Below are 25,428 nucleotides of genomic sequence, written 5' to 3'. Positions count from 1 at the left end.
ATCATTTGGTGGAGGAGAACTTGGAACAGCAGGTAGCTAACTATACCTTTTACGCAGGATGTATTGGGAGGTAGGTTGTCGTGACAAACTGGTAAACATAGTGATTGCTTACATATCTCGTACATTTTGCAATCGGAAGAAGTTTGGCATGTTTTGTTATGTTTGGTTTGATTTGTGTCTTTTTCTCCACCCGACGAGAAACTGGGACCCGAATCTACCGCTGGCGTTGACTGAGTTGTCGAGCTTGCCTCAATGATTGTGTATTCTACTGTATTTTTCGATTCATCGAAGGTCGAGAGCTCAGTAACGCTCTCAGATGTTACGGTCTTATCCGTTGGGACAAATGTTACATTGTAATCAACTTCCCTATCGGTTGTAATGTTTTTATCTTCGTTTGATTCGCTTGTTGTGATCATTTTTGGAGTGGTCTCATAAATTGCTTTATACGGGGTTGCCTGAGTCTGACCAGAAGTTTGCGGTTTGCGGTGATCGTCAAGCACTTCATCGGTAGATATTTGGGCAGTTTCAACAGTACTTGGCCCTATAGAATCTGTATGTTGGGTAGAACTAGTACCAGGTAGTGTTGACCTAGTATTAAATTCCGTAGTGGATATGAAGGGCTCAGTATACGTTTTTGTCTGGGATAGTAGACTTGTTGTTGTATGGTTATCATGTAATTCTATAATTTCAGTCGTTGAAACACCAGCAGTAGCTATTTTGTCGTCTCTTGTAGAGGTTTCTGTTTGCACCTGAGATGTAGTCATCTGAGCGTTTTCATCTTCCATAACGGGGGTAGTTGACGTTGAATCTAGGATTTCTGCTTGAGAATCTTGCTTCGTCGTTGTTATTTCTTGATCATCCTTCGTACCTAATGTATATACACTGGTTTTCTCAGTTTGTCGATCTTTGTTACCTTTAGTTGTGTATTCTAGAGAATTTGAGTCTCCGACTGAGATCATAGTTACGCTTGTTCCAACAGTGCTGCTTTCTTCCGAGAAATGTACATCACTGGAAGCGTTAGAGGTTACTTGGATGCTTGGCTGTTTAGTAGAGTTACTGATTTCTGAAGAACTACTGATTGGAGTAGTCGTGAATACCTGTTCAGGGGTAACGCTTGTCTCTTTTAGGCGTACTTCCATTGTAATTGTTGTAACGGTTGTTTTTGTGCCATGCGTTGATGTTTCAGCACTAGAAAGGCCGTTGCCAATCGACTGAATTGTTCCGACTGTAAATTGACTTCCATCACTTGAGGAAAGGGTCATTGCATCCGTACTTTGAGTGTATGTTTTGGGCATAGAAGTAGAAACTCCTTCATGCTCTCCCAAATTAGTATCCGATGAATCGCTTCTACCCGGTTCGGTATCGACTACAGAGGAAACTAGATTAACCGTTGATTCGGTTGTAGTTACAACTGAAGACTGTGATGTGCTGTCGGAATATTCACTGGAAGCTGTAGTTTGAGCTGTAATGAAATCTGATCGCAAATCAGGCTGCTTTGTTGTACTGGTTGATGTTGACCCCTTATGAATTATGTTAGTTTCAGTGGATGCATCTTTTTTCTGACTGGTAGCTCTTGTGGAATCTGTTGTAGCAATTATATCTTCTACGGGCAAAGAGTGGTCAACGTTCATCGCATTTGTTGTTTCTGTTGTCAACGATCCAGTGTCGGATTTTGAGGCAGGTGCTGAGCTAACCGCTGCTAATGAACCCTTTTCTTGGTCAGCAGCAGTTACTGTGAATGAATCCTCTGTAGGATTCACAGAACTTTGATCATGAGTTGTCTCCAACTTTGATATTGGGGATGTTGAAGTTTCCGAAGAGCTAGTTTCGTGTGAACTCATTGTTGTAGTGAAAATTTCTGAAAATATTGGTTTGACGGAACTAGGAGCAGCAGAAGTTGTTGACGAAGAAGCGGTGGATGATGATAGCATTTCTGGCGTTTTGCCTAACTCATTGGCATCTAGTTGCTTTGAGGTAGTGGTTGTTATTTGTTCTTTCACTAGATGATTTTCCGTTGTGGTGTCTGATGCAACTGTAGTTACACCCGGTCCACCCCTACGTATCGTAGTTGTTTCCTGGCTTGAGTACTCATCATATATATAAGCCGAGTCATCGGTAGTTTCTTCGGATGATTCGCCATCCGCTTCCGCCGCGTATGTGTGTGAAGAGAACGAAGTGAAAACACTTTCGCGGGTTGTTGCTTCACTGGGTTCTGCTGTTTCAATTCTGGGAGTAGACGAAGTGGTACGCGTACCCGATTCTGCTAACACTACCGCATTTGTTACTGTAGTAATGACATCTGTATCGCTTGTATTTGGTGGTAATGAAGCGGTAGTTGTAGTAAGAATATCTCGACCAACGTTCGATAAGATCGCATTCTTGTCAGTCGTATATCGTGTGGGCGCTTCTGATGATTCACTCGCTTCATTCCCCAGTGTCGGAGTAATTTTTGGAGCTGGTGACGTGGCAAGTAGCTCATCTGTACCTACCAGTTCGTCGACCTTATTGGTTTTTTGAGGGATATCCCCTAAGACCTCTTCCGGAGCTTGGGTACCATCAGTGATTTTAAATATGTAATCGCTATCGAGCGTTGTTTGTTCACTGGATACCATGGCATCAGTTGTTGTTTCTTCTATCTTCGAGGATAAAACTGATGTGGACTCCTCTGTTGGTGTGAATGTGCTATCAGTGTTCGTTGGTTTTCCGGATGTCTTATATTCAAGATCTAAACTCGTAGTTTTGGTAGTATTTGCTCTATCATGAGCCACTTCCTTTGAAGTTGGTGTATCTGTTCCTGCTATTTCTGTAGTATCCCCATCGGGCTGTTTCGGGCTGGAACTTCCGCCGCTTCCATGCGATTCTTTTGTACCGGTAGTTGTTTGTTCTGTAAGGACGGCACCGGAGCTAGTTGTTCCGCCTTCAATTATTTGGTATGTAGTCGGTGAGGTAAGACCTTCTTCGGTTACTGTCCGGTCGTTTGCTGTAATCGTTTCTTTCAGAGTGGACCACGTTGTATCCGCTATGGATTCCGTGGATCGATCAGTGTTTTCGATTATTGTTGGCATTTCTCCACCGGTGCTAGTGAGGTGTTCAAAATCAGTAGTCTCCACAGGTGTTGAAAGATGTTCTTCGTTTCGAGTCATAGCATCCTCAGATGACTGCTGTTTCGGGCTGGAGCTTCCGACGCTCCCATGCAATTCTGTTGTACTGGAAGTTTTTTGTTCTATATGAACGGCACTGGAGCTAGTTGTTGCTTTCGAATCTACAAAGCTCCCGTCTGCAGTTGTTCGGGATGTAGTCGGTGGTGTTAAACCTGTATATTTGGCTTCTTCGGTTACTGTTCTGTCGATTGTATCTACCTTTGCTTTCGGGGTGGACCACGTGGTATCAGCTAAGAGTTCCGTCGATCGATCAGTGTGTTCAATCATTGTTCCAGCGACCACGGTCATTTGTTGCGCTGGCAAATCTTCACCGGTGCTAGTGGAGTGTTCAAAGACAGTTGTGTCCTTAGGTGTTGGAAGATGCTCTTTATCGCGAGCCATAACATCCTCGGATGTCACACTGCTGACCGTCGAAGCGAACACATTTCCACGAACATCTGTTCCTGTTATGTCAACCTGATCAGGACTTGTACTGATTGTTTCCTGTGAAATTGATGGTGACGGAACAGTTGTTCCGATTTCGGAATCTTGTTCTAGGGCTGTATTCAGTTCATCTACATAATGAGTGCTAGAGGTAGTAAGATTCGTATCAGTAATCGGAGCTTCAGATGTGATGCTAACTGTTGGAACATTATCCTTTGGTGTACTTGATGAATCATACGACATCGGATGGGTAGTTTGGGTAAAATCGACAGACATTGGGATGGTAGACAACCGTGAGGAGGACTCTGTAGTTCTCAGGGTCGAAGACATTTCATACTGACTAGTTGTTATGGGCGGTTTAGTTACGTAGTTAATTGCTGTTTGCTGGCTTGTGTGTTGTATAGTATCTGTGTGTGTGCTATGTACATCTGGTTTCGCTGTCGTGGTAGTATTATCTAAATCTAGGTTAGGTGTGTTTGTTGGTTAGAAAAATAAAAACAAAATTCATTAATTAAATCGCAGTTAATGTGTGACAGTGCGAATTTGGGTGTTGGGTGATCGGTGCAGTAGAACAGTGTGTGATTTGTGAATTGAGGTGAGCGTCTTTGTGAATTGTGTATGCAGGTGGTGTTTTTGCGCGTGGTTGAAACAAGTATTTCTCAAATGTGAAATTGTGAAAGTGGTCCGATGTAACGGCGATGTTACGGTTCATGTAACGGTGAACTTACATACGTTTTACACCGTCTTTCAGCAACAAGCGAGAACTCGATAGAAACAGAAGCAGTTAAGGTAAACATTAGAGCGAATTTTTGGCAATGAATCTAGCTGTATGCAAAATGAGAAATGTTTTAAGGGTATAAGGTAAATAAAAATAGAAGCAGAGGCCATCCTTAGCAGGACAAATGCGTATTTTAGAAAATTAAAGTTAATAATGTAATGGTAATGGATATGTTTAATGGCGTCAAACCAAGCATACGATGACGATGTGTGTCGGTAGGACTTACCTTTCACACATGCGCCGGTTAGTGGATTGCATGGAATTCCTGGAGGGCAATGATCGCATCCATCGGTTCGGCCGGGAATGTCCTGTCCGATACAGTTGCATCCGTTGCACGTTAGACCAGCGGCACAGTCGCTCGTTTTTTGGCATTGACAAACTGTGGGAGAGAGGGTTCCAAAATTATTCAGATATTGAATTGTAATAAAAAAAAATTGAGAAAAAGGTCTTGTCGATGAAGGATGAGACATCATTTAGGAACCATGAACTTCTTCTCTTGGAAGCATAGATCTCTTTATAAGTTTTGTGAGAAACTGGTTGGAACATATTTTGTTTAGGGCCAACAACCGTTCTTTCCAAGTAGCGGTTGAAGTTCTGTATCTGAGTCCGTTAGTATTTTTGGAGCGCGAAATCAAAGTTAACCCGCTCTCCAAATCTTATGGGGGATGTCTTGCAGTCCAAGGTCTTTACCCAAAGGTTCCTGAGCGTCGACGCAATGAGCAATGCTGAGAGTGCTTAGAGATAGAAGTTGCCGTAGAACTGTATGACACACAAACAGGAGGCCATGACGACGCGTAGGAAGAATGTGAACCGATGACCCAACGAACCGATGACCAACATACGAAGAGCGTTGTTAGGGAGGCTATCAATGTTCTCAAAAATTACAACGAATTTGACAGAAGCTTCCGTGCAGGATCCGTTCGAAGCAAAGCCGGGAAAACTCATTAAATTACTACCAAGAAATGATACTCGTATCTGTAAAACAGGACAGGTATCAGTGAAGCTGCTTCAGCCGTCTCAGTTCAGGATAAATTTGTTTTGAGATTTTGTTTTCAGGTCGGCTTTGTACCATATATTGCTCAAAACCGGACCAGATTGCATCTTGCTCAGAAACGTCGAGAGTGGGACGTTCCTAGGTATCAAATTTCTACTACATCGGCAAGCTGCGAAAAAATGGATTATCCAGAGCCAGATTTGGAGAAGCATAGCATAATGGATGAAGGATGCGAAGGATGTGAAACCAGATCGGTGTTATTTATTATGGGCTGTTAAACCGAACAAATCTTGTGGAAAAGTGACGGTAAAAATGGTTAGAATATGAGTAGAGACACGAAAAATTGATTCTACAGCATGACAATGCTTAGGCTCACGTTGCTATATCGCTTAAAACCTACACTCAAATGAGAAGTCCTACTCAACTTGTTCCGTTCGATTGCCCAATGAGTACAATGTTTGTTCAAATCCAGTTTGAATGAGATGGAGAGATACCCAACCAACAATTCCAGGTCCAGTTAACGCAAGATCTATGAAAATTTGGGGGGAAAAATATGGAGGGACGCAGCGATAAACCTGGTGTATTGGTGAAATTTTTAAATCAAATTTCTCTGGAATGTACCAGGGATGCTTTTACGGAATGCGAATCAGAGTAGACTGATGGCGCATCAAACCAGTATTTGGTATGAATATTTGCCGTTTATGCAATTTTATTGTGTCATCAAAAAATGTCAAACACGCAAAAGAGAACAATCACAAGGGGATTGGCATAGTGACCGAGTAAAGAGCATTTATGAATAATTTGTATTTTTTTTAAATTTCAAGTATTGTTGGACGAATTGATCCACAAACATAGAAATAAGACCTAGGCCAATGAAACTTTACCACTTAGTAAAGTTCTTTCTGAGCTTCCGTTCTTTCTGAGTAATGATGGGGAACGGTTTCCAGCCATCACCTTTCAAGAGTGAGCTTACCCACATGTGGAACTCTAACCATAGAATTAGTAACACCTCTATCTACATTGGTGCAGAAGTACCTCAAGACGAAATGTATTTAGGATCCTCGGAGTCGGTCGGAGACTGTCACTCAACTGTCATGGCCACAGAGTCAAGAGAGACTGCCACAGCTGTATGAACCTTTGACAAGGCATGGTCGACACCCAAACGCTAACCGGAATGCAAGAAGGTAACGTTTGTAACGCTATAGTGAACTCTCACTTAACATACGAACTAGAACTGTCTGTACTAGGTATCCAGACTCAGTTAGATAAATTCGCCCCACAAACCATCGCTCCATCTAAACTTCATACGGTTTCTTTTTGTATATCTCCGCGGACGCAGGTTGTGCAAAAGCGGCAGGATATCGTTCCGGTTCCTCAAAAACCTCAGAAATTTGTGATCGAGGAATCGGTTCCGCCAACAGAACAGCAGGTACGAACAAGGAGGGCTACTTCGTCATCGAAGCCAACCGCTTCCTCCGTGAAACGGTTGAACTGAAGCTTCCACCGATTATCACTGCCGTGAAATAATTCAAGATAGACTTGATCCTTCTCGGACTCGTGAAGATACTAGAACGGCCATTGTCCGCAGTACGAAAATCCAAGTTCGATGCCCTTGAAGACGATTCCACTGCCTACGCAGAATACCACCTACTCCCTCTTTAAACTACACAAAACACCGGAAATCCACAGGAAACGACAGCAACGGATCCATTAGGCATAACACAGGACAGCGAAAATGGAAACAAGACTAATGAACTCGACAACGCAACCAATAACCCAGATAACCCACATGGACACGAATACGGAATCAACATCAATTGATGGGTATCGGTACTACCAAAAGGTCGTTTTTCATCGCGCAGATGAAAAGGGCATATATTTTGAGAATTCCAATTGCGAACAACTATGGCTGGAAAGAAGAGCACTATCAAATCATTCATTTTTAAACCCTACATAGTACCAGTTCATCAGCATTCTCGCTCAACAGCGTCTGTAACTGCCCTGTTCTTATCTGAATCTTCCGTTCTTTGACATACGGGGAGTTTTATAAGTTCGAATACAACTTTTCATCATTGTGTAGGTGCGCACCATGTGCATTTTGTGTATCGATATTGGTGTCAGCTTTAGCCTCATATATAGGCTAACCGACGCGTACGGTGTCGACTTGCTGACATTTGTAGTTTGTTTACCGCGCACGATGAAGGAGTATCGCGACGTCGTAGTAAAGTTGTTTGCGAGGGGTGAGTGACCCGGCAACATATTCCGGTGGTTGAAAAACGGGGTGAAGCGGAATTTCATCGATACCACCATTCGTCGGTACCGGAAGACGGTCTCGGCCAAGGACCGTGCGAGATCCAGGCGGCCGCATTCGGTGAGGAGGGAGTAGGTTCGACGAAAAATGAACCGCTCGATCCGGAAGACCGCAGCTGAACTGGATGTTTCGATCTGGACTGCCCACACCATGATGACGAAAGACCTGGGATGCCGTACATGAAACGCAAGGTTTACGGAGTAACGAAGGCTACACAAAGAAGAGGCTGGACAGAGTCAAACTGATACTTCCGCGGTACGCAGTACAGGAGTTCGCATTTTCTGTTGAGAAACTCTTTGTCTTGCAACAGCCGCACACAGTCCAAAATTATCGTGTGGGCACCGACGTTGGCCAGCATCCCCCCGTCCCACATAAACATCCCGCGGTTCCAGAGCGACGCGTCGGTGATGGTTTGGGGACCGTTTCCAGGCGTGGAAAGCTCCCTTTGGTGATTATCGAGAAAACCGTGAAATCAACGAAAAACGTGAAAAAAACGTGAATATCGTCCAAGCGTGGAGCTAAATTAGGAGGATCTACTCTAACAACAAAACCAACTAGAGGTTGCCCTTAAGGAGGTGTTCTGTCTGCTTTGTTGTGGTCCCTTGTTCGTCGATGATCTTCTTAATAACCTAGTTAATTTAGGATACGAAGTCATTAGTTTTGCTGATGACATAATCATCTTAGTGAGGGGTAAATGTGAGTATACTATTGCCAATAGAATGCAAACATCCCTTAACGACACACTCAAATGGTGCAACTTGGAAGGACTTAGTGTTAATCCTTCAAAAACAGTCATAATTCCATTTAGCAGAAAAAGAAAGTATAAGATTCTACCTCTTAGATTGGGAGGTGTACAATCGGAGCTTTCAAAACGAACCTAATATTTAGGTGTCATGACCTAAAAACTAAATTGCAACGACCAACTGGAGTATGCAATATTTAAAGCCCAGACTGCGCTCTGGACTTGTAGTAGTATATTCAGGAAAAAGTTGGGACTAAAACCAAGAATGATTCACTGAAACGTATAAAGCATTTTATAGAAGGAGATCTCACAGGGCACTTACAAATCCTGAAATATTTTCAACTGAAAACTGTAGTAAGCATGAATGAAGCCTTGATGAGAACAAAGACTAGCTTCAGTGTTCCCTTCAAAGCGATTGAATTTCAATCGCAACGAATGGGAAGAAGGTGGTCCCAAAACTCGTCCAGGATCACTCGTGTTTTATATCGATGGATCTAAAATTGGTAAATCTACGAGAGCTGGGAATACTGGACCAGGAATCGATATGTCAATTCCAATGGGGCAGTGGCCAACAGTTTTTCAAGCAGAAATACAAACTGTTCTAACATGTACAAATATTTGTTTGGCTAGAAAATACAGTTATGACAATATCTGTATCTTCTCAGATAGCCAAGCAGCTCTTAATGCAGTAAAAGCATACACATGTCAACCAAAGCTATTTTGGGAATGTATTCTATCCTTAACACAACTAGCTGCTACTAACGAAGTTAATCTATACTGGGTGCCTGGTCACTGCGGTATAGAAGGTAATGAAAAAGTGGATCTCTTAGCAAGACAATCCAAATGATTCATTACACCTCGTAACAGAATACCACGCAGACTACTCAGCTTGAATAAGGCAGATTTGAGTACATTAACCGGTCTATTGACCGGACACTGTCCGAGCAGGTATCACTTTAAAAAAATCGGAAAACTGACAGATAATAACTGTCCTTTCTGCAATTTCAAAGCTGAAACTTCGGAACATTTACTGTGCCATTCAGCGAAGACTGCGGTTCTTGGAAAGGGCATTCTTATGCCTAACGAGATTTGGTCTGCTGAACCAAAAAAGGTAAGGAACTTCATAAAAGAAGTCATACCTTCGTGGGAGGATATGCAAAGTCCGGGTGCGACTATCACTTATTCCCTGAGTGATGGAACGAACTGACACTGCATCAATAGCAAACTAGAGTGCACTACAATAGATCAAACTAAGTGGTATAAAGCTCCTACAGAAGAAGAGAAGAAGAAGATAAAGAAGCGTGGTGCCTGGAAAATTTGACTGATTTTCCCGATAAGACTTTGTGCCCTCCCAGCTCCCCGGACCTTAATCCCCTGGACATTTATGTATGGTTGTAAATGCTGGCCAACCAGAGCGAACATAAAATGAGCAAATGGACCAATTTAAGAAGCTTATTTCCAAGATCTTGGACAAAATTCCGATGGACCAGGTGTGTGCCGCGAGCGATTTTTTTTAGAAACGTTTCAAGCTCGGCATACAGCCCAAAAGGGGGTGGGGAGGGAGGTGGGTTATGTAGCTGACCGATCGGAAAACGTTCGTCAATATGAAACTCGCATTCCCATGTCTACTCCATCACATCAGCTGTCCCTCATAGTAGCATGCTGGGGCCACTCATTCGAAAACGATGTGTGCCTTCCAAGATAATTGAAGTTGCGATGGCGGAAAGAGATGAGCTCAAAAATGCTACTGTTAAGTAAGACGCATGCAGCAATCAGTGCGCTGAAAATTGAAAATTAATTGAAAGAAATCGACGAAAATGATCCTGGCAGCAATAGAGTCGATCTTTTACGGAGCAAAACAGCGGAGCCGCTGCTATGAATTATTTTATGATGAGTTCAAGAGGCAAAGTGGATAGCACAAAGTCTTGCAGGTTGTTGCAGGTTGCGGGTTGCACAGGTTGAACAGGCTTACAGGAATAGGCAAGAAGGCATCTTGGCGGACGAGAAAATGTGCTCGAAAAAAAGTAGCACATCATTATTTGTCGTGAAGCGACTATTCTGCGTTGCAATATCGTAATGTTCATTTTTCAATTATTGTAAAGTTTAAGACTTCGACAGAAATTTACAAACACTATACTCACGTTTGATGCAGACCGGCTCGTGGTTCTGTACCTCGCACTCTTGTCCAGCCTCACACGGACTACCGGCTTGGCATGGATTTATGCATGCACCATTGATGCAAGATCGTTCGGCGGGACACTCGTCATTGTGTCTACATCCAATTTCTGCAAAATATACAAGATCGTGTTAGTGCGGTTCAGGCAGAGATCCCCCTGCATTACATCACTCTTGTTTTTTTTTCTGCTGGATTCATTTTTTTTGTATTAAAGTGAAACTACTGGAAAACTGGATGGAATCTACTGTCTACGAGGTTTCGAATGACCATGGCTACAAATTCTACGCAAGCGGTATGAAAGCAAAAGCGTTGTAGAGACATGCTTTATTAAAACATATACAAGAAGCAAGCAAAACGTGTGTTAGTGTACAGTGAGTAGTATCTAATTCAACAAGCCGATCCCAATCACCGAAATTATACAAACACTATGTACAGAATTCCACAAGAGATCCTTTTCATACGCCATGCATTGTGTTTTTCTACGGAACGAAAACCGGTTGACACAAAACTATACACAGATCCACTATACTGAAGGACAACTACTGGGGAAAAAAACAGATAGACAACACCACAGATATTGATGTAGCTAGTGGCTTTACTTGATTTGTACACAAGATAGAATGGATGCAGCTGGCAGAGTACATAATGAACTTCCAGAGGAACATGTCTGCGGTTTTGACATTCATGCGGCTGCAGTTGTTTGGTCTGCAGTACAATGGGGCGCTTCTGTGGTGCACTATATATTGCACTAGGGGTGCCACATTGCGAAAGAAATGATTCAGATCTAACAGAGAGTTGCAGGTGTCATTCAGGTTTTCTCTATGATTGACTTGGTTGGACATCGAACAACGCGTTTGTGTTTTCGCAATTGAATGCGCCGCTGTGAGTTTTGAAAAGTAGAATGATCAAAGGCAGAGAGATAAAAAAGGCTTCGGAAAGACATCCACTAGTGGCACACTACGAAAACAGAATATATCCTCACTAGATGAATCCCATGAGATTTGGATGACGTATTCCTGTCGTTGACAATGGATACCGATGCAATGGTTTCAGGTACTGTTTGAATTGAGCATCGCACCGGTCTATGAATTGGCTTGGAAGAAGGCTAGCAGAAAGGTCACTCATAGCAGCGACGTGTTCAGATTTGATAGCGTTCGTTCGGTCCAACAGGCAATCGTCTAGGAGAGATGCTGTGAATATATTACCTGATGTTTCTACACAATTTGCTGAATTAACCGGATCAGCTTTATTGCAAGGGCACTTGGGCAGGTGATTCAGGGTAACACAAGGGATGAGATTGGGACAAGGATTGGCGGTTAGGCACGGATCGGCACAGACACCGTCGACACAGCTTTCGCTTGGTGCACATTCGTCGTCTGAGGTACATTTGTTTCCATACACGCTGGTGATGGGGATCATCACCGGACCAATTGTGGACGTTTGCTCTTCGAGGGTTTTCGATTGCAAACTAGGGATCGCTTCAGACGTGTAATCGGAGTCACTAACCGGGGTGACTTCCGTCATGGAATCTTCAATCTTCGCTCGAGTAGTTGAATAATCAGCTATGGTTGTCGTTTCATTTTCCGACATTTCTGCCACTTTGGATAGCTCAATAGTTACCGCTAATCCTTTGTCTACAGCATAGGTTGTGCCTATCGTGGTAGAAGCCTCGTCTGTTTTCCCCGTGTTGATCGTACGGCCTTCACCGTCATCATAATCGTCAGCGTCGCTTTCGTATGCGTTCGTTGATAGTGGAATACTTCTATCATCTTCGCTTACCTCCTCGGTGCCACCGAGAGGATTCGCGGTACTATCCACAGGTGCTTCTGTTTCTTTCCGATTCTTGATCGGCTTAACTGTCGCTTCCCGAACGCCCATGTATTCGTCGTAACGGTGGGTGGTACTGCTGCGATTAAGCAGCACATCGGGCAGTGTTGACTGTCCTTTCAGTAATGTGGGCGGCACATCGGTTTCGAGTTCTGTAGTCTTGCGGTCTTGCTTAACAAGTGTGTCAATATGAGAGGGGGGTTTACCGGTGGTAATCTGAGCGGTTGCTGTAGGGACTGTTACTAGCTCTTCCGCGGTCGTGGTAGAACCTGTTGTTGGGAGCGTCTGTGGCAGTTCGGTTGCTGAGGCGGTGGACTCTCTTTCAACTGTAGTCGTTTCACTACGTGGCGTAGGTTTGGAAGCAGGAGACTCTGTAGTGATGGACCATTCTATCTCCGTTCCATCTTTAGTTTTGTTTGAATCGAGTGTCGTAAATGGAGTTGTATCGATCAGAGTAGTGACCTTTTGAGTAGAGGCCGTTATGCTTTCGGTAGTTTCTGAATCCACAGAGATGTATGTAGAATTCGGCAGCTCTTGCTGTTGACTTGTTGTCGTCTGCTCAATCTTCACGCTCATGCTTGACGTTGGAACATCTCCATCCAGGGCAGTTGTTTCTTCACCCAGAATTTGTGGCGACATAGTAGTGCTAGTTTCTAGTTTCACAGATATGTATGTAAAATTCAGAACACCCATGCTTGATGTTGGAATATCTCCATCCAGGGCAGTTGTTTCTTCACCCAGAACTTGTGGCGTCATAGCAGTAGTACTCGTCAATTTTGTATGATCTTCCTCTTCCGTGAACTGGGATGATCGCGAGGTTGCGGACCGTTCTTCGTCCACACCTTCACTAGTTTCCGGTCCATCCAGGGCAGTTGTTTCTTCACCCAGAACTTGTGGCGTCATAGCAGTAGTACTCGTCAATTTTGTATGATCTTCCTCTCCCGTGAACTGGGATGATCGCGAGGTTGCGGACCGTTCTTCGTCCACACCTTCACTAGTTTCCGGTTCGATTTGTTCCCTTGTCACGGGTAATCGAGCAGTGGTGGTGTCGAACTTGTTATCCGTTCGCATCATCTTGACGTAACTATCTGTGACAGCTTTTTTGGAAGGTTCAGCGACCTTTGGGGTTACGATAGTTGTAGTCTCGCTTTCGACGGTACTTCCGGTGGTTGTCAGCTCACTTGTGGGTGTATGCTGTGGCGTTGTAGTTGTGAGATCTACGAAAGATGTGAGTAAACTTTCTGCGGTTGACAGCTTCGTAGCCGTTTCCGTCGGGGGTAGTTGCGTTGTATGAGCACCACTTTCCCCGAATTCGGTAGTAATTTTGGCGGACGTTACATCCATTTCTGTATTGTTTTCATCTGCTTCCTCACTCGCTGGTATGGTCACTTCGGTATTGACTGCTGGATCAATGGTTCGGTAGGTGTCGGATCGATCTACGTCAACACCATCGTAATATCCGGTTTGTTCGGTTGTAGTCATGGTCCCAATGTTTTGTGTCGTCGTGTCGTCTGTGCCGACTGGGGTTTGGATGCTCGTGTCGGGTGGTGCCATCGGAAGACACTTCCGATTGGGATTGCCGGTATGTCCGGCGGGACAGGTACAGACGGGAAGGTGTGCCTTTACGGTGCATAAAGCGGACTGACCACAACCAGACCTACAAGGATCAAGACAACGGCCTACTAAACACTGCAACTGTTCGGCGCAATCAGAGTGTTTCGAACAGGCGGGCGCCGCCGCATGTTGTTGACCCTTCTGTACTTCATCCTCTTGTTCATCATCAATAATTTCTGTAGCTGTGGAGGTAAGTTATAATCGGTGTTGTAGGTTATAAACATAAAAAAAATACAAATTTAATAACAATTATTAACGAGGATAGCTCGATTCACTCTTATATACATATGGCTGGGAGGGAGAGGAGTACGTATATCTTTAATGTATGTTACTGGGCTTTCTATTATTTACACTTAAGTTTCAAAGTAGGTAAATTATAGGCTGTAGTGACAGTCGTGGGAATACAGTAATCATAGTTTTCGGTTTAGAGTACAGAGTAAAGGTAGTACTGGAAAGTGTAGTGAAGTAAGTGTGAGTGTAGATGAGTGACAGTGTTTTAGGATAGCAGCAGAGAATGTTGAGAACGTTAGGCGACGCCATCTAGGCTGGCATCACGTCAACAGCATTCCGAGCGGGCGTTTTTGATAGCGTCCGGAGAGCTTATCAAGTAAGTGTTTGGCATTGTTTTTTTGCTTGTTTAATAGTGCTTTGTGAGCATGAGCATGTGTGAATGTTGAGGCATCAATAAGGCATTTCTTGGTTTCAATTGGCGTATTTTCATTTGCTGTTGGTCATAGTTATCAGATTTTTTTTTAGCTTCCAATCGTTGTGCGTTTGGACAGTGAAACTGTAGACGGTTTGTTCCGCGATAAGGGGTGGAAACATAGAAACTAATGTACATAGAGTCGGCTAACAGTGACGCTGTAGAGATGATCTGTTACATTTTCCTTAGAATATCTTTCATTTGAGAAGAAATGCTGGAGAAGAGAGTATTCGTAACACATACAGAGAGGTAGAGCGGAAAGTTCAGAAAGTAGAGTAAGTTTTGAAAGGCTGAATTTGGGGAGTCTGGTCCTAATTTATGTTGAAAAGAATATTTGAAGTAGAACTCTTCTATCAGTGCGCTAATCGCCGCTAGATTCTCTGTTTTTATGTTACCTTTCAGACATCCTTGGTGGGCATCTTTCACGAATCCGGGCGGGCAGAATTTACAGATTGGCTTATGATCTTCTACAAAGCATGGTGTGTCTTCGGCACATTGAGTGACTTCGCAAGGATTGATACATTGATAATTGCGACAAGCAAGGTTTGCCGGACATCCGCTATCTCTGAGACAAATCGAGAGCGAGGGGCTACAATCCTTCATGCATATACAGGCAGCCTTATGGTCCATTACGATACACGCCTTGTCCTCGGGGCAAGCCGGACCTCGTGTTGTCGTGGGCATGCAAGGGTTTAGACATTTCCCGTCGATGCAAGCCAAATTTGAGGCGCACCCATCGTCACCGTGACATTCGCGTTTCTCTGGAGCACAAATCAACTCTCCGTAGTCGTTCACTATGAAACCATGCTTGCAGACGCAAACTGGGCGATGTCTGCGGGAGATACATTTCTTGTTCGGGTCACACACGAATGTGGTCGGTATGGTGCAGGGATCACTACATTGTCCACTGGTATCGCACCGCAGGGACACATCACAGTCATTGTCCCGCTCGCATGCTATCGATACGATCTTGGGATCGCTGGGTTTCGTTGTGCTAATTTCCTGACATTTTGGATCGGGTTTACATTCGACGCTGGGTTTACCGACGTAACAGCTAGGACAAGCGCACCGTGGTCTATGGAGAACGGTCTGGCAAAGTGCGTTATCACCGCAAGCTCCCCGTAGTGAGCAAGGATCTGAACATTTTCCTCCAATACAAGCTTTTTCATTTGGACATTGCATATTGTTTGCACAGGACTCGTCTAGATTTGTATTTGTGATGATAATAATAGGATTTTAAGAATAGTAACATTGTGTGAATGAATGTGAAAGTGTAGGTGAATGTATGTGTTTTAATTTCTTATGGTGTTGAATCTAGCTTGTTGTGGATATGCCATGTTGCCGAGGGGCAAATGTACCAATCTCCAACGAAAAATGGTACGCCGTTGCCTATCATAATGTTTACGGGTATACACGCGTGTACTGTTTCCACAAGCAATTTGGAAGAAAAAATTGGAACGGGTGCGTCATATAGCATATATATTGCGTTACAAATAATACTAGGCAAAAAATGTACAGAAGAATGGTGCAAATGCTAATCGGAAAAATAATCGTGAATTGGTCCATTTACCCCAAAACTCATCGACTGCTATCCAAACAAAGATAAAATGGAAGAAATTATTTCAAAAGCAAAAATTGGAAGGAAATGTCAACACTAAAGCTATTCTGAAAAATCGAGTAAAAAAAGGGAACTGTGGAGGCGAGATTGGAAATTGTTAAACATCATTTCTGTTGAAACGTTCTCACAATTAAAGTACATTCAACACATGCGCTCTGCCCGGGAAAGACACAAAGAAAGAATTTAAACTGGAAATTATTGTTTTTTTTATCAGACTTTAGAGAGATAAGGTTTGACTAAATCGACTATGTCATCCATTGGTCGACTATTTGTTGAAGGAAGAAATCATCGAATACACTTGTTAAAAAAGAAATAATAAGATTGAAAAGGAGAGGAAAGTCGGAAAAGAAGAAATTTGTATGTACAAAAAATCTTATTCTTAGCCAATTTGTAAACAGTTTTTAAGTAACAACAAACAGGAATAAGGAAAAAAACTAAAAATACAGAGTAAAACCCAATCAAAACAACAAAACAATTTTTGCGTTTGTGTGTGTGTGTTTGTGTGCACACTGCCCGAGCCTAACACGTGCAAGCATTGAACTATGTGAGAAGTGTCCCGTCCACAGTTCCCAATCTGCCGGATCTTCAGTTAATTATTACGATGTGATTTTTGAAATAATTTCTTGTTAGCGTCAATGAATATACTAAAGCTAGTGTTGTAATAGTAGAAAACAAATAACGAAACTCAAAAACTCTTCATATAACCACTAATTACTATCAAACGGTATGCAGAGCTGATTTTTTTTGTTCGAAAAAAAAAGGGATCATATATCTATTTCGCAAAAAGGACTCGGTGGGATATGTGGTGGTGTTGCTTCCATGTATCCAACTATTCACACTCGTTGGTCGCTAACCATGGGAGGAATCCCGAAACGGCACAGGTGTTTTCTTTTGAAATAAAGACAGAACAAAAAAACGGGGCGCAGATTGGGAAACCGCGATAACGACAGCGACATCTCCAACCATTACATACTTTTTTATCTTACTATAACAACCTAAGTCATGGGAAAGGGCCGAAGAATACTGTTTTGTACAGAGTTACATAACTTTGGATCAAACGGAGGCGTAACAACTTAAAACGAAGTGTCATTTCTCTTAACGGTTTGGCCAGTTGAGAGCATTATGAGAGTATTATGACGTATGACTGATTATCGATGGATTTCAATGAAACTGGGTGCTGGGTGGTGTGTATTAACATGCTTTTTATATCATCGAGTGAGTTGTCGTGGGTTGTCTATGGACAATCCAGAGATAAACAGTCATTGGCGTGGATTTTTCTCTTTATGTGACTTGAGTATGGTTTGAACTTAATCGGAGTACAATAACGTTACGTTAGATTAACATGATCAATTACGAATGTGCTCTGGGATTTATGGTTGTTTTTTAAAACTGATGAATGGATCGAATTATTTATGATCAGCTTTTAGAGTGGGGAATTAACTGTGGATGTTGTTTAGCTCTTGGTTCAAAAGTAACAAAATAAATGCTAATCATAACAACGAAATATACGGAATTGGTTATGCGTAACATCGAAAACCACTTACCGTTACGGCAAGTAAACTGCGCTCCATCCCGAACGCATTCCCCTTCCAGGCATCCGGTTGTTCGACAGTCGGTCACAGTTATTTCATTTATACCTAGATGTTGGATACAAAATATCAAGTTTAGTTCGTCTCCTCTCCAAAACAAAACAATATTTATACGCACATTCCGTATATGGATCACCATCCGGGTACAGTGGCGGGCAGTAGCACTCCGGCTGATCGTGGGCTACAACCCGGCAAATTGCGTTCTTTCCACAGGGGAAGTTGTGGCATTTGTTCGTCTTTTCTGCCTGGCACAAACATCCTCGCTTTGGATCTCCCATGCAACCCGGCTGACAGCTGCACTCGTAACCATTGACATCCTCGCGGCAGATTGTGTTCTCACCGCAGGGGTTCTGGGAACAACTTTCTCTCGGTAGCGGTTGACACTCCTTCCGGGCATCGCCGAGGAATCCAGGGGTACACGAACACTGAGGCTGGCGATTCACCACACGACACTGTGCATTCAAACCGCAAGCGTTACTTTGGAGACATGGATTTGTACATTTACCCGAGCTACACTTTTTATCCAGTTCACAGTCATCGTTGGTTTGACACTCGTATCGAACGCAGCCCACCCGTGGATCACCCTGATAGCCATCGAAACACAGACAAAGTGCCTGGTGATCAGCGACTTGACAGATTGTGTTCTTTCCACAAGTTTTTCCATTGGCACAGGGATCGACGCACTTTTTGTTAACGCACGTAAGCTCCAGACTACAATCCGAGTTCAAGCGACAGCCTGCAATGCATACCCCATTCTGGCACAGTTGTCCGGCAGGACAAGATCCCGCGTTACACTTCGTACGGCATTTACCGCGGTAGCAGCTTTGACCGCAGGCACAATCCTTTGCCTGGCGACATTTGTCCGCGCAAAACAGTCCATCTTCATCGCAATGGCAGTAGGAGTTACATTTCTGTGGCGGTGGTGAACATGAAACCAACGGGTTTCCAATATATCCCTTGGGACAAGTGCACTGAACACCATGATTGGCGACAACACATTCCGAGCAGGTACCACACTGACCCAGTACCGTGCAGGGATCTGTGCAACGATTGTTAATACAGGCTTGATTGGCAGCACAATTATTGTCAGTTCGGCAGCCTATTTGGCACATTCTATTCTCACATATCAGTCCGTTTGAACAAGAAGCATCGCTGTTGCACACCGTTCGACAGGTGCCGCGTACGCACCGTTCATCGGCTAGGCAGTTTTGATCATTTCGGCAGGACGGCATACAGGAGCCACCGTGGCATGCTTGTCCCTTCGGGCAGTCGTTTCTTGTCAGACAAGATCTCTGTTCGGCGCGACAACCTACCAAAGGATCTCCTATCAAGGGAGCTGGACATGAACAAAGTGTTCGGTGATTCTCTACCACACACTGGGCGTTGGTTCCGCAAGCCGTGGGCTCCCGACAAGGGTCGACGCATTGCTGATTTACACACGCAAGCTGAGACGGGCAGCCCGCATCCGATCGACAACCAACTCTACAAGTTTGTTCTTTACACATCTCTCCCGTTCGGCAGTCGTCATCACGGCGGCAAATAGGTTTACAGGATCCCTGATCACAGCGTTCATTGTTCAGGCATCGCTGATCGCTTGAGCATACGGGACGGCAGAGATTCTCGATACATGAGGTTCCCTGGGCACAATCTCGATTTTCATTACACTGCAGGGCAGGTGCACGAACACATCCAACCTTTGCCGTTGGACTCGGTACCATACCGCTGATGCATGAGCAACTAGCGCGATGGTTAACCACTGTACAGGCGGCATTTGGTCCGCAGGGATTCTGACGACACGGATCAGTGCATCGATTTGCTCGACAAGTTTCACTAGCACTGCAGTCATCATCCGCGTGGCACCCGTAGACGCATCGACCGTTCAGACAGATGTGTCCAAGGAAGCAGTCGTTGTCCAGGCGGCAAGTTACTGTGGAATGAGATACGATATTATTATTTATTATTTTTATTTATGTATTTCATCTAATTTGTAGTCTAAAGGATGGGTCGATCATTATAACGCGGAATAACTCAAAACAAACGAAAAAGTGATGATTGCTCATTTCAAGCGGAACCCGAACATTACGACACGGAACTTGGTCAAAACTTGATGATTGATCCGGATTGAAAACGTACAAGATGCTGAACTTCCAAAATTGGGAACATACATTAGCAGAGTATCGCCAAAACGCGCGCCTGCAAACTCTACACGAAGCTGCTAACGAAATATCGGATTTTCATCAATGCGGATTTTAGACAGTTGCCGAGACAGGAATATTTCACGAGGAAGAACAAGTTTGCTGTGGATAACGGTTTGAAACGGAAGAAACTGTCGAAATTCACAGTCGAAGTACCTGAATTGGCAGACTATATGCACTTGCGACAAACAAAGCAACCCATTCGTAATACAAGGCACTATAAACGGTGAAATCTAACAAAACTCCTCCAAAAACGGCGAGAGTGCGACGAATGAGGCAAGAACTATAATGATACAGATTTTGTTTCTCACAGGATCGGAGTTGCTAGTAACATTTTGAGGTCAGCATGGGTGCAAATTGTCTTACAAGAAAGATACTGTTGTCGGTGGTTCTATTGTGTGACACGGAAGTCAATTTTGTTTTCGTCATACAAACAAAATGATTTTTGCTAGTGATTTCTAGCTAGCAGCACTCTATCAATGACACTGATGGAGTTATTCGTTGTTTTCGTTTGCGTTTATTCAACTTGAACATATTTCCGGCGCCAACGAAATTTTCTTTGATTCCGCTCTGAACAGTATTGGCGAGGAGAGACGAGCCAATAAGTGAGTAGAGTAGGAGAACAGAAGCATCTGAGAATAAAAATAAAATCCTTCCTTGAATATCTAGCTGAAATAATGATTCATGGCGGGGTTCGATATGTAGCGAATGAGAGACAAAGAAGAATATAAGCTTGTAGCACCGAAAGCGATCATGACGTTTTGGTTCGTATACTTGTGTATCATGAAGAGGTAACCGAAGCAGAGTTCGCTCGTTCTTGTTTGTGTTATGATTCGTAGCATGAACAACATACGATGGCCACTGGGAGAAGTGACTTTTGCAAGATCATTTTTGAACAGTCGAACGTGAGCTATTATCTCTGATGGTAATAGTAACATAATCTATGGGATTCCGTCCGTCTTACAGCCCGTCTGATCCATGTAAAGGGTCTCCCAACTCAACACCGCCGACAAGTATGATTCCGTTTTGCCCTCAACAACTGTCCACGTTCTGCCCATTAGTTTTAGCCAACCTCCGCCAATGTTATCTGATCGACCGTCGCTAGACGCACTGAGACGCACTGAAATTGGCAGCATGAGAGCCCTTGATTTCCTTAACATAGTCGAGCCATTCCTATCAGTCTGTCAGCAGCCGTACCGGTCTTACAGGTGTGGTGACGGGGTCTCCCAATTCGAAACTATAATTCCATTTTGCCCTCAACGACTCTTGATCCGCCTATCTGTTCAAGGCAACCTTCAACTGATCGATCATCGCTGATTACCCGAACTGATGTTCCAAGTCGGCAAAACCACCCTTCGATCCTCTCGTCTACTACCAGAACGTGGATGGCCTAAATATGTGTGCCAAATACCCATTAGCAACTTTGGATAGAACCCTCACAAGTTAGATTTCTCGGCCAGCACTACGAAGTTTTTCGATGTGATCGTGCTCCGCAAAACAGCCGTAAAGCATTTGGAGGTGGCGTTTTGTTGGCAGTTCAACAAGATCTGAAGGCGTGCATTATCGAGGATAACACTTGGCGCACTGTAGAGCAGATCTGGGTGAAAATAGAACTCGTTGGCATAAGCTCTTCTTCTGTGTGGTGTACTTTCCTCTTGATCGTGTCAATTACTCTTCTTCAATTCAATATTACATCAAATCCTTGGAAACCTTTTGCGGTTTTTCCGGTGCTAGTGATAAAATGATAGTTATTGGTGACATTAATCTATCAGGTCTCATCTGGCGTTTTTCTACGCATGGTATTCTATTCGTTGCTTCCTTGCACTCACAAATTGCCTCAACCGCTTTTGAGTTCTTGGACTGCTACAGTATTGCCACTCTTCGACAGATCAACAGTGTGTGAAATGGAAACTATCGTATTGATATTTTGAATGGCATCTACCGGGGCGAAATTTTAGATGACGATGCAATGCAGACGTTCTCTAACGTTCTCTAATGTATCAGGCATTGATTGACACGTTCCCATGAAGGTGCCAACGCTAAAAGATAAATTTTAGAGCTTAGTTGCCGTAAATCACGGAAAAGAGCTGCATTAAGGAGACTTTCAATGCAACGATCTCCACGCGCTGCGAACGGTATGATCAAAAATCCATCGCTTCGCTAGGAAAGAAGGACCGTTAACGTTCGGATACGTACTCTCTAGTGTCCCCATTCCACGAGTGATTGAGTTCAAGATTTGTCGTTCAAACAACATGTCACGGGCGTTGCAGAGAAAGTGTCCAAAAATTGGATATTTATTATGGGATTTTAAAAATTTTTTAATGACGTATATTGTCTCAAGTCTTTTAGTCTTTCGTCTCTATACGGCACGCACTTCGTCTGCTTCCGTGGCGTAAACCGAGTGCATCCCGAGGGGCAAGCTCTAGAATATGCGTGACCACAGTGCAAGTCGAAGGAAATTTGTCTGACGAAAAACCCCCCTGCCAGAACGGGAATCGAATGCGTGTGAGAGATGGATGGATCAGGAAGCGTATTGTGTCTCGAAAAGCAGGCTGGAAGGTCGCTTCCGTAGCTACCGATACAGGGCCGTGACGACTGTGCCGACTGGAACTGAAATGATTTGATTGCAGAAAAGGCTAATCAGTAACGACCGTTATGCACATAAATGCACGATTCTGTATCGGAAAAATACCTGACTTGACAGCTGGTCACTTTTAGCTAACTCTATGATCATTTAGGATGACTAGAAATAGAATCGTTTTGATCAAAAACTCCAATCGTGGCTCTCCCTGCCCAGCCGGCCACGTTGGATACAGCTTAACTGACAATCACTTCGAAAGAAACGAAATACTGCTCCCCCAGGCTCTTTCCCCGAGGAACTAGCTTCACGACCTTTACCAGCGATGAGTCTACATTTAGAATGTCGTGAATACGTTATTTTGCGTCATCCTATTTATGATCTGGGGTAAATGTGGTCATATAGAACACTAACATTAGCACACTAGCATTTGAGCGTTTCCAAAATTGAATAGACTTTTTCGGAAACGCTCAAAGACCCTGTGCTATGCCGGGTAACATTAACTCTAGTGCGGGTTCTGTTATTGGGCGAGGTGTGACAGATTATTTGCTGATTGGCTGGCTGAATATTGTTACCATCAGCATGAGCAATGGATGAAGATGAAGACCCGTCGACAGATGTATCACTCGAGTTTTCGGTTGACACAGCCAGCAGACTCAATCGTTCGGGAAGTGAAACTTGCTTCGATAAAAATATGCACACGTCGGTTTCTGATTTCGTTTCTTTGTTTTTAAGAGGCTTTAAACTTTGCAGTTCATTCGCCTCCATTTTGGTTTCTGACAATGTGTCTGTCAGTTTGTTGTACACCTGATCTGTTGATTTCGTCCAACACTTCGAAAAAAGATGATTCATCGCAGGATCTCAAGCGATTGATTGGGTCAATGATGTCGTCAAGATTCAGTTGATCGATGTTCTGGACAATGATCGACTGATCTAACGATTGGTTGTTGATAGAGCGAAGAATTTCGTCGTAGTTGTTTAAGCGTGTATCGAAATCGAATCAGCAGTTAATGCAGGTAATGCAGGTAATGCTTTGATAATAATGTTTCCCCAAATTGTGTGCAGCAGGGTTGAAGTCGACAAGAATCAAAATCAGAGCAGCCCAGCTTTCGCTGACCACGCTGAGTAATGGAGCTTAGTTAACCCCACACAAGTGTTGTGGAAAGTGAGGCCAAAGGAGCAACTACACAAAATCGTATTGCTAGTATTGTTCTGAATCATATTTCGGACACTTTGTTATAATATCTTGAAATGCTTAATGCACTGATGATATAACTATCAAATTAATATCACAATTGCTTCTTTAGAGTAATCCCTTGGTTTCCCTATCATTTCACATGAGAACTACATTTGAATAATAACATAATCGGCAGAAATCTTACAACACTACTCATTATCGTTTGAAGTTTCCTTAGCGTGAGCACGTAGAATTTACCCGTTCATAAATATTTAAATTTCTCCCATGTTTCATCAGTTCTCATCATCGTTAACAGTTTACTGTGATTGCTTTGTAAGTGTTTCGCAGTTGACTATAAAATATAATCAAGTGTAATGTAATTTTCGTCCAAATAATTACAAAACAAAGTGTCCGAAATTTGAATTCAATCTGTCCGAAATTTGATTTAGTGTCCGAAGTTTGATTCTCTTCGTTTCATTTGAAAAGCATTTTACTCGATGATTTTTTTATGTTTTCAATAAAATGGGTACCAAAGTAGAAAGCTTGAAAGCATATTAAACTATTTTTTTAAAAATATCAACCAAATACCTGTGCATAAATTTTAGATTTGTTCTGCATCATATGCCTTAAGCGTCCGAAATATGATTCAGAACGGTACTTAAGGATCGTGAGCAGGCTTGGTACGTATCCATATTTTCAAGTTCACGGTTTCAGTTGAATTACAGAGTCTCACTAGACAATGGTGATAGCAGATTTCAGAAGCGCCTATGTTTAAGCAGCGTTGAGCAAACCAGCTTCCAGAGATTCGAGCAGTTGCAAAGGCGGTGATGAAAAGTTTTGGAGCGATAGTTTGGTTTATTGTCCACAAGTTGTTTCAGGACAAGAACGGGACTACTAACAAAAGCGGAAAACTCACGACAAATGAAAATGTACAATAATGATACGCCGAATCAATTCACAAAGTATGCTTCCAGCCGCGGAACTTTTCTGGACAATATCAATATGAAAATAGTTATAAAAATCATGACCGGAAAAAAAGCATTTGTTTACACAGAGCAGTGTTGTCAGAAAGTATCTAAGAGTTCGAATACTTACACATGCACCTATTCTCGATACACTTCTCGTTCAAAGCGCAATCTTGATCATTCCCGCAGCCAATGACACACATCGAGTCGTAGCAGGTCTTTCCGTCGAGACATTCGGCAGTGGAAGCGCAGAGCGTTGGTACTGTGGGTAGAACATTCGAATACATTTGTCAGTTGAAGGTATCAAAAATGAACCAAAAAGACAGTGAGCTTACTTCTCACACATTCCAAGGCTGGATCTCCGGTGAATCCTGGTGGACACGAACACTGTTTAAAGTGTCCAGCCATCAGGCATATAGCGTTCATGCCGCAGGCACTGGGTTCTTGGCACGGGTTGATGCATTGACCCTTCGAGCAGACCTCTTGCTGGCTGCATTCGTCAGTAGCGGTACAAGCGGCTGTGATACGGAATAATAACATGTGAGTCGATTTCGATTGGAATGAATCGTTCATAAAT

The 25,428-nt window shown here is 43.3% G+C and overlaps 2 protein-coding genes across 5 annotated transcripts in view; one reads left to right on the top strand and one right to left on the bottom strand.

Moving 5' to 3' along the window:
• LOC129775912 (uncharacterized) overlaps nt 1-25,428 on the bottom strand; it is a 580,006-nt gene that overhangs the window by 81,357 nt on the left and 473,221 nt on the right. Inside the window, exons 12-20 of one of the 3 annotated variants that reach the window (XM_055781160.1) lie at nt 25,187-25,369; nt 24,982-25,113; nt 18,055-19,863; nt 17,892-17,984; nt 15,125-15,931; nt 11,791-14,208; nt 10,551-10,694; nt 4,589-4,741; nt 47-4,045 (exon numbers count right to left, since the gene is read on the bottom strand). In XM_055781160.1, the coding sequence (XP_055637135.1) occupies nt 47-4,045; nt 4,589-4,741; nt 10,551-10,694; nt 11,791-14,208; nt 15,125-15,931; nt 17,892-17,984; nt 18,055-19,863; nt 24,982-25,113; nt 25,187-25,369 (9,738 nt within the window). The remainder of the gene's footprint in view (nt 1-46; nt 4,046-4,588; nt 4,742-10,550; nt 10,695-11,790; nt 14,209-15,124; nt 15,932-17,891; nt 17,985-18,054; nt 19,864-24,981; nt 25,114-25,186; nt 25,370-25,428) is intronic. The other 2 variants (XM_055781159.1, XM_055781161.1) reach the window with 2 other exon arrangements.
• Nucleotides 1-25,428, top strand: part of LOC129775911 (beta-alanine-activating enzyme) — a 286,887-nt gene that overhangs the window by 112,431 nt on the left and 149,028 nt on the right. The gene's annotated exons all lie outside the window — the stretch shown is intronic.

This window comes from Toxorhynchites rutilus, chromosome 3 (genome assembly GCF_029784135.1).
Source record: "Toxorhynchites rutilus septentrionalis strain SRP chromosome 3, ASM2978413v1, whole genome shotgun sequence".
In the NCBI taxonomy this organism is placed as follows: Eukaryota; Metazoa; Arthropoda; class Insecta; order Diptera; family Culicidae; genus Toxorhynchites; species Toxorhynchites rutilus.
The sequence above is the reverse complement of the archived record's forward strand: the minus strand, read 5'-3'. Positions and strand labels throughout refer to the sequence as shown.